The sequence below is a fragment of the Phaethon lepturus genome, unplaced genomic scaffold (assembly GCF_000687285.1).
Source record: "Phaethon lepturus isolate BGI_N335 unplaced genomic scaffold, ASM68728v1 scaffold9569, whole genome shotgun sequence".
Lineage (NCBI taxonomy): Eukaryota > Metazoa > Chordata > Aves > Phaethontiformes > Phaethontidae > Phaethon > Phaethon lepturus.
In genome coordinates, this window is record NW_010562728.1 from 38,918 (window position 1) to 48,923 (window position 10,006).

The 10,006-nt window shown below is 39.7% G+C and overlaps 1 protein-coding gene across 1 annotated transcript; it reads right to left on the minus strand.

Annotated features, from left to right (window-relative positions):
- Window positions 1-1,833: 1,833 nt before the first annotated feature.
- CMTM6 (CKLF-like MARVEL transmembrane domain containing 6) lies at window positions 1,834-9,043 on the minus strand. Its single transcript, XM_010294372.1, has 4 exons — window positions 8,930-9,043; window positions 4,426-4,602; window positions 3,409-3,507; window positions 1,834-1,983 (listed from the first exon to the last, which is right to left on the minus strand). Exons 1-4 carry the CDS (start codon window positions 9,041-9,043, stop codon window positions 1,834-1,836), a joined length of 540 nt encoding a protein of 179 aa, XP_010292674.1.
- Window positions 9,044-10,006: the final 963 nt, after the last annotated feature.

Consider the following 10,006-nt stretch of genomic DNA (forward strand, 5'->3'; position numbering starts at 1 on the left):
TTATGGCAAGTTTCATATCACCAGTTACACTGTAAACAAAACATCTGTAATCTACCCAGTTTTCAAAGATAGTTATAGCAAGCTCTGTATACCTAGACTGAGATCAGGTTTTAGTGCAAATGGACACTAATAAATACAAAGAAAAAAAAAAAGCCAACCCAAAGAGCATTTCTTCTTCACAAAGCAGGAAATTCTATGAAGTAAAGCATGTCTTTTGTGCATGGCTCTGAAACCAAGCTACAGCTTTGCTTCACACCACCTGTCAAAATTTTACATCCTCCAAGCAAAGTGTAGTGTTAGGCTTAAGTCTCAGACCTTAGAGAGAGAACATCACAAACTCACATCAGAAAGTGGCAGCACTGGAAAAAAACACTTTGACCTTCCTTTACAGTACTTTGTCCTGTAACAGCTTCCTCATCCTTTTCCAAATGCAGCTTCCTCAGCCAATTTCTGAAGGGCTTGGTCTGCCACAACAGGTTATAGGACTATAGGACTATTAATTTGTCAGACTAGGGTATTGATGAAATGGGGTTAATGCCTGGAAGACACAGCAAATGTCACGAGCATTCAGACAAGAATTGTTTTTGCATAATCAGCTTTTTCTCATTTGCTTTGGTATTTTGGAGCATCTCCTGGCTTACAGCAATTTGCCCTACTTTCAAAGGCGTTCCTCTTAAGTGAGGTCTAGCAGTCTTGCTTCTGCCTCAGACATCTGAAAAATGCCTTTTCACCACTTTATTTCTTTTATAGCCATCAACATCTGGTCTGGTATGTCCATCACTTGTCTAATACATGTTGCATCAGTAGTGTTTCTTGCAGTCCTACAGCCTGTCGCTTTTAAGACAAATCAAGGGTACAAGTGCTTATTTACCTGTTTACCAGCTGATCTAGTCAGCAACAAGAAGTCTCATGCTAGTGCCATATTTATAAACAAAGAAAACTGTGGGGTTCATAACCATTCTGGCAAAACTTGTCATTTACTATGCATAAACAAGCTGCATAGGCATTAACCTTGCAAGTAATATTCACCAGGATAGTACCAACGTGCTATAACATTTTTCCCATAGAGGTTCAGATTGCCACTTTTTGGGTTACTTTGTGAAAATACTTATTCTTCATCTTTTTTTCTCTGACAGCTGGCTTTTCAAGTTTCTTCCTGCAACTTTTATAGCTTTCAAAACAATCTGAAAGAAGATTCTGGCATACAAGTCCAAACTTCAATGATCATGGGGTGCAAAACTGTCTCCTTAATATACTATTACGTTATCTTCCCCATAAAACCCCTACACTCGCTAGTGCATTAAACTCATCTCCACAGATGGAACTGACACGTATGAATAGTAAAAACAAAACCAAACCCCTTAGGTAAAGATAAGCATTTCTGTAAGGCTCCAATTAGGTATCCCTTTTACATTCACAGTTTGACCAGTAAGTACAAGAATGAATTCTGCCGTACTAATTTATAACTCGTAACAGAAGTATCTGGTCCATTTATACAGAAAATATCTTTAGGGTATAGCTCAGAACTTATGCATCACACATTAACCTTTATTAGTCACCTCTGTAAAATCAAATCAGCACACTGTTGTCCTTAAGTTATTCTATTTAGACACAAGTTTTTTTAGTGTATGTCACCTGGACAGGTGGCAGGACCAGTAACCTTAGAACATGATGCTCAAGATGTTATCGCTTGACCTAAGGATCTATACAAATTTGTGATGAGCAACGCATACAGAATTGATGAGAAGGAAGAGACAGAAGTTGTTACCTACAGTGCACTGAAGTTCATTTTAGTTTGCTCCATTAAAAAAAAAAAAAAAAAAAAAGAGAAAGTTAGCTATGTTTATTCAGTGGCTGATTTTCTGTGGCACTCTGAGTGTTGCCAGGGTTTTCAGGGCATCCATCGATGTTTTGTGTCCGACTGTGAAAATACTCTATAATAGTTTCAACTAAAAATGCACCACTTGCAAGAAATCCAAACACCTGTGAAAGTGAAAGGAATATAGGATTTTAAAACGTACAAACATTAACAGTATTCTAACATTTTTTGGAGAGATTTGCTGGACTATTTATATACATTAATAATGCTTATATAGTAAGATTACAGTCCTCCTTAAATCGGAGGTTCCATATAAATTAGAAACAGATCAGAAATCATAATCCTAGCACATTTAATGCGGAAGTTTTTACAGTTCTCATCCTCTTAATCAAGCTTGAATCATACCGTATGTTCTAAATAGCCCTTAATAGTAAAAGTACATTCATTTTATTGCAAAAATTAGTTATTAAAGAAGCATGGCATTGGTCGTATAGCAGAGTATCTGTCCAAGAGATGGCTTCTAATTCAAGGGAATACATGGAAGGTAAAGGGAGATAACGTCTGCAGAGCCTAAGCAAGTCCTTATTGGGTCAGCAAGGGGGGTTGAAATGACATTTTGTTTTCATTATTCATTTCATTTCATTATTAGTCGTGGCAAGATAGTGATAAGGAGAAGGTTGGTTTCAGCAGCTGCTTTGAAATAAGGAAACACATGCATTATTCTAATTTTTACCTAAATTTTACACAACTGTTTTTTTTCCCCAAAAGCAATTCAACACTAGTAAGTCCTAAATCACAATAGTTTTTGTTTTTCCAGCACCAGAAAAAAAACCCTGAAAGACTTTATACTCAAACCATTAGGTCTGAATATATCAATGTCACAGATGATGACTACATAAAAGTGTGTACCTCTAATAGCTTGTGCTGCCTGTGGAACAGAATTATTTTGCTTTCTTATCTAACTCATTTTTTCTCACATATTCACAACTCCAAGGTTATTCTCAAGAAGTGCCAAATGAGTGAGGAATTACAACATCCACAGCATCCCAAAGCCTCTTCAGTGTTCCCTGGGATATGCATGCCTTGTTGCTCTTATAACTATTTCTGTCACTGAGGAAACTTCTGCTCTCACTGCAGCCTTTGCAAGTCAGCGTTCTCCACATATGCTTTATAATGTCTGGCAAAAGACATGGTTTCTTGCTGACTTTGTGAGGGGGTGGCATTATGAGAGGACAATTGAGGAAAAAAGTGGGCATTTCAGAGATAGGGTATAGGAGAACTGGGGAAGCTGAGAGATGAGTCACAGATGACAGGGAAGAATACGGAGCCAAGGCAGTGGGGTCTGAGGAATGCAGAAGCAAGCCACAAACGCTGGGGAGCTGCAAGTGCATGCAGAGCTTTCCAGCTCTTTGATTTCCCACAGTAAGTTTCTGGAAGGTCTGAAATAGCTAATTCCTCCTGAAATACTGCAATGCACTGAATTCTGTTCCCTGCCCAGTTTTTTCCCTGCAAACTGAGTGAGGTTTAGAGGGCAGAGAAATTAGCACACAAGATAAATACAAAATAAATTATGCAATTTTAAGACTTACACATGCAGCTTTTTCAACAGCAGACCCAGAGCTGGTTGCAGTAAGCACTATTGATGCTAACAGAAAAAAGAAACCTATGGCTGGCATGGCCCAAAAATTCTGCAAATATAAAGAAAAAATGAATGTTGTAGAATTGTAGATATACTACTTGGAAAAGAAACAAGCATCATAACAGCAGCTCAGTTAATCTGCCAGTGAATTTATGCTTTGAAACTTTGATGCTAATGGGAACTTCAGAAAATGTATTTTACAGCTATATGCCAAACATTCAACATTATCAACTACTTAAAAGAGCCTGCATTACATACTCACCTGTTTTTGTATTGTTTAAGTATTTCATTCATTTAATCTAACTTCTTTCACAATCAAATCCAGCTCAGGTCAACCATGCTAGCATTATTCCCTGTGTAAAACATCTGGGAAACTGGAAACTTGTAAGTAAACGTGCTTATTCAAATCTCCTGCTACACTGCCTTATCTGTACCTTCACTTAAAAAAACCCTACTGTTTGCTCTGAAGACAAATAGGAAGGGACACTCCTACGACACTATAATATTGTTACTGACTTTACAGAGCAATTTTGTGCCACTGCTGGATCTTCTGCAATATAAAAGCATGAACTGTAACAAGTATGATTATTACCAAAAAGGAGGCAGGCTACACCCAGTAGAAAAATAGATAGGGTAAATGGGCAAGTTACAAGTATCATGCTGGCAGTAAACTGTGTTCCGTGTACATACACATATGTGATGACTACACAGTGGTATTAGTCTGCGTGAAAGACTTTCACACAAGTCCTAAAATCCAGCAGGTAACCAACATGACAATTTTGGAAAAGTTGTCAATATAAAAGGGACTCTCGAAGTTGACTTTTTTAACTATAAGCTACTTTAATCTGCCCTTTAAATAGAGAAGAAGAGGAGATTCATTCTGCATAGCCTTTTTACTCCACAATAGTCCTTAAGCACTTAGAAGAAATGGTTTGTTCTTAAAAAAAAGAGCAAATAATGTCCTTACCACTCTCTGTACTTTATCTTCCCCAAATGTTTCATATACATCAGTGCAATACACACACAGGATCAGGAGGCTGAAAAGAAACGCACTGCAGCTCATGAATTCAAAGAAGTAAAGTCCGCCACACTTGATGCAATCCTCCACAATTTCTTCACAAATAACGGCCAGAAGAGAGAGAATCTGCAAACAAATAACGTGATTGAGTTGGATCAAGTCTCTAATATCTTCAGCAAATAGATGTCTCTGATATGAACATTACTGAAGACAGCTGTAAGGAAAATCCTCAATCTACAAAGAACATGGTAAAATTCTGTGCTCTTTTCTTACAGGCAGAAATAATTATATAGTGACACGGTTTACATTTGCTGTTAAAGTTGGTCAATAAACTACACTCAGGTAAGCTGAGCACACACCACCAAATACAGCCTTCTTCATTAGACAGTCAAGATTCCTCATGTGTGGTTTTGTGCAATTGCCAGGTGGAAGGAGAAGAGGCAGCAGGGAGAGCACACATCCTGCTCAGAATGAGCAAAAATGCTATTGCTTACTACTTAAAACTGCACCGAATTTTAAATGCATTTGCGTTCAGGGCAGAGAGGGAAATTGGATGGCATTGACCCACTCAACTACCTCCCTGACAGTTTACAGCTGATGTTACCTCCCTTTATAATATAAACTTCAGAGAAAGCGCCTGTAGGTAGCTCACGTGCTTGTAACAGAAGCTCAGCTGTAGTTGTAGGAATCAAAACTTTAAACTATGTTTAAGCTATGGGACAGTGTTTGATCTATGCAGGAGCTTATGTTCACCTTCCTGCGACAGTATGTTTTGAGGAAAGAACATGAGCTAATTCCTGTACAGTCACCATAGATCTGCTGCTGGATTTTTCTTCTGTTTTATCGTACAAGAAAGAATATTGCTTTATTTAAATGTTCTCTCATTTTGAACCCTTCTTGCTAGTTTCCTTCATCCCATAAAGTTAGCACAGGATTATAGAACCTGTAGTAAGGCGTTCACCAAATTAAAACAAAACCGTTAGTAAGAATCAGACTCGGTCATAAAATTGAGACTGATAGAAGGACGATGATCCTATTTTTAATAAAAGTATATGGGTAATAACGAGGTTGACATTCTTCATTAAAAAAAAAAAAATCATGTTCTTGGAAAATAACTACCAGCCTTCAGTTTCAGTTTTTCTGACAGTAAAAATAAGAACAACAATTCAGCATGTGGGAACTGTAAATTCCCCCTGCTAAGCCAGACCTCAGAAAGGCACTTCAAAGCATCATGTTTTGAAAATGCTGCAGTCATATAAAGTAAACAGGATCTCAGAAAGGGAAAGAACCTGAGCTGGGAAACTTACTATCAGGCCTCCACATACTTCCCTTCTCTCCCGCAGAGGCTGGCAACGCAAAGTTCTGGGCAGCCCTTGCACCTAAAACAGTGACTACAACGGCTGTCTGGGGAATGTTTTGAACTCCAAATTTCCAATTTTTAAGTATTTCTTTGCATTTCAAAAGATGTGCTTACAGCTGCATCCAATGACTTTCAATTTCACATTTTTCACAAGGTCAGATAAAGCGTGAGATACATTTTCATGTGTAGTTCTAGCTCTTTTTATCAGCACTGAGAATTGAATACCATCACTTTCACCCAGGATAAAACAGAACTGAAAGGAAATAAACCTGCCCTTAAAAGAATTTATGAGCCCAGATAACCATAATATGATCTAAATAACTGAAAAAGCCTCTCTGCTGAGCATACAAACAAGTAGAAAAAAATCCCACTCAAAGAGCCGCTATAAAGGGTTCAGTGTCAAATAAATGAGATTTACCAAGTGGGACTTCTCCAAGTCAATATTCCATTTTTTATTAATAAGATGAATAACAAAATAGAGTACATCATTGATTAAAGTTCTTCAAGCCAAAGCTTTTTTGAAGTAGTGTATCAACAGCACATTTATAAGCTTCCAGAGAGTTCTGCTTGGGTTTCTTAACTTGCTTCTTGGTATCACTACGAGAAACAAAAGGGATTACTCTGTTGTCCTACTACAAAAAAATGAACTTTTTAAAATACCACTAAAAGAGTAGTTCCTAACTTCGGTTTGTATAGTTGGAACTACATAACATAGCAAGGAGTGTTTTCTAGTATTAGCCAGAAGATTATCGTCTCTATTATTCATCCTGCCATTAGATAGAACATGAGCCACTGTAAACGAGCCAGGAGATTACACATTTCATTGTTTCCCAAGAACGGTTGAGCTGGAGATCGACTTTTGTCTGTCAGCGTTAGTCCTAGGATGAGTGCAGCCCTCTGGAGGCTCACATGAAGCAGCCAAAGCTCCTTCTGTTTTGTTTTTATCTCTGCCTCCTCCACATCGATCCCATGGAGAATCCCTAGCAGCTAATACCCAGAATATCACTATTGCTTTTGTTTGAGCTGTCAGTAACAAGTGGAGAGGGGCAGGTCAGTAGTCCCTAATTTTCTTAAGAGCTAAACCTTCTGGGCAGAGTTTCTTTCACCCTGAAGCCCTGAAGAGGGTGACAACTGAAGAGAAGAGCAGGCAGCCGCTACCTTCCTTCCCTCTCGCCCAGAGCCCTGCACTGTTGTAGATGCGCTGCCAGCGATGGTGGGGAGGCAGAGGTTACCCGGGGACAGAGAGAGGCTGGCACCAGGCTTGCTCATTCCTGCAGCAAAATCCACACCTCGCCATATGCACGCACTGCTTGCTTTCCTGTGTGCTGTGAAGGTAAAAGTATCGTTGGAGATGCACTTTTAAGCTTTTTTTTCTATTATTATTATTAGTCCTATCTATCTGTAGGTACACCAGAAATTAAATGTCTTCATCTGTCCCTTACCAGCAAAAAGTTACTTGTTGATACTGACATTACTGTTGGAAGTTTCTACACAAGAGCCAAGTTTCTAAAGTAGATTTAATAAGTGAAGGCTACAAAAGAATGCTACAAAAATAAAGCAGATGAAGGAATTTTCCAACAGGCCTGTGAAAACGCTCAGCAGTGATATTCTTCTAGTTCAGATGGGTGCACATATTACTTCTGTAAGTCACCATGATCAAGGCTACTATAGGAAGTGAACAGCTCAGAAAAAGAGCGGATGTTTAAGACTGAATTACAATTTTCCTTTCCAGATAGGGCATTTTGGTTGAAGTCAAACAATAGTTGACAAGTGTTTCTGCTTGAGATAAGAATTCATTTCTACCTCAATCTTGGCACAATATGTGGCGTGCCATTTACCTTTGTGCAGAATTTAAACCAGTCATGGACCAACAAAAACACTCCTGTATAAAAAAAAAAAACAAACAACAACCAACCTAGAAACCCATGCAATAAGCATGCCTCCTAGCATCCTTTTTGACAGTTACATTTTCATGATTTCATTTGCCCAAAAAGCTTTTAAAAGCATGCTAAGAGTACAATCTATGCCATTATTAATCAGAAGAAAAGCATTTCTAAGGTCTAAACCCCAATTTTCTACAGGTGATTTCATAGTATTTTGTAAAATACTTGATCACTTTTATAAGGAAGACAGTTACAGTCTGTGTATATATATACACAGACTATATATACACACACACACAGAGTGCAATACTCTGTTCAGCAGTCCACGCGAGTGATTATCGATGCATAATCCGAATAACAACTCACAATCACTATTATAACACGCAGAAGGCTAAGAGATGCTAATGACCATTGCCATCACTTTACCAAAACAGGAACATTTCTCTTACTGTAGATACTGAGGCTTCCACCTTCAGCAACTTCTGAGGCTTGTTTAAAGTATTTTGACCAAGAAATCCAAGATCTGTGCATTTTGGTAATGGGAAACAAGGGGGGGGGAGAGGGGGGGATGACAATGACTGTTGGAAATTAGAAGGGTGAATGACTGTAATTCCATTTTCTTTTTCCTCTTGTTGGAGGACAGGTACAGGCCATAAACTTCTAATTCTTTAGGAGCGTATCAAGCAGCTATCCATTGTGTTTAGGATAATCATAATTTTCCTTTTTCCTACCTAGAAAGCTTTTTAAATAATGCCTCTGTTCAGGTAAACAGTTTAAGACTTTAATACACCAATAAATTTGTGTACATAATAGTTTATTTTAGTCTGTGAACCTACTTACATAAATGATCTGCTTGTCTGGGAGCAACAGCCAGCAGATCTTCCTTTACTAATCTCCAGTAGATGAAGTAAAAGTTTCTATCCTGTTATATTTATCTATTTAAAGCACGCTTGGGTGTGATTTTTTTTTTTAACACACTTATTTTTGGCAGTGTTACCATTACCTTTACCAGTACTCAAGAATCTTATGTTTATGGTTGAAGGTTTTTTTGACCGTGTACGACACAAAATTTAAAAACTGAATGTCCTCTTCTCTGCAATGGTGAAGTAATGAGAAAGGGTTGGAAATCACCTACAATTCCCGTGAGCATGAGACATCTGACTAAAAAGCCACTTTGGTGGCTGGAAAATGTACCCTGACACACATTTACAGTCAGCTGCGCCTTCCCACTGCTGGTTTCACTACCTCCGTGCCAGTACTTCAGAATGATGTTCCTCGCGTCCTTACCAGCACAGTCGCACTGGCATGTTTTGGAACAGTCCATGGCCCAATGCAGAACGAATAGGAGTCTGAATAGGGTGCCCAACTGCTGAATGTGTTCAGGAATAACATTACCCATAGCAAAAAGCAAGCAGAATATTAGCCTTTTATTTCCTGGTGGGCATAGGACTGCCCAACACGAAGCGAAGCACTGCGATGTCTCATACAATAGGCCACCATCAACACTGCACGTTTCTGGTGCAATTTTGTACCATGAGTCATGGGAGAAATAAGCACCCCGGTTTTATCACAGACAGCACAGCTTGATAAGCTGGCAAACGGGCTGCAAGGGCAGCAGGAGAGGGAGGTCTGGATCTGATGACCAGCAAGCCCTTCCCAGTTTCTACTGCCCTACCCAATGACTTCTACCTCCTGTTTTCATCCAACATGGCCCTCAGAAGAAAATATTAAGTTTCCTGTGAAGTTTCCCTCTAATTTTAAAGAGTTAACGACCGCAGTCAGCTGAACCATGCCGGCTGCACCACTGAACCTTGGTCGCACGACGCATGCAACCATCAGATGTCAGCACCGGCTCCTGTAGCTATAACACGAAAAAGGAATAAGGCTGTTACTTCCCCACCATAAAATAATCTGAACCTGTACAGACGGCGGCACTCTAGGACACTAGACCAGCTTTCCAGCGGAGTTACATGTCTGTGCTGCTTTAGTGACCAACAACAAAGGTGCGCTTTGCCTCCGCTACGCCTTAAGTCAGGCTTTCTGGTGGAGCGAGCCCTTCCCTGGCCGACAGAAAGAATTCCCCTTAAGTCTGTGTACAGCCATCTCACCCAGCCTGCGCTTTGCCAGTGAGGAGCTTAATTTTTAAGCGCCGGCGGGGGGGGTATCCTAAAGCCGGAGGTCATCACAACACGCTCATTCCTACACCAAAGCTGCGCAAGCGGTGACGCCTGTGAAGCAGGATCGGGAGCGGGCCCAGCCGGCAGCGCGGCGCCAGCTGCTCAGCCCC

Bases quoted from the DNA above. Each gene is read 5' to 3' on its own strand.
- CMTM6 (XM_010294372.1), bottom strand. From the start codon at position 9,043: ATGGACTGTTCCAAAACATGCCAGTGCGACTGTGCTGGTAAGGACGCG. The intron at 3,508-4,425 runs GTAAGGACATTA...TTATATTTGCAG, and splicing joins AAGATAAAGTACAGAGAGTG to AATTTTTGGGCCATGCCAGC. The intron at 1,984-3,408 runs GTAAGTCTTAAA...TCACTTTCACAG, and splicing joins CTGTTGAAAAAGCTGCATGT to GTGTTTGGATTTCTTGCAAG.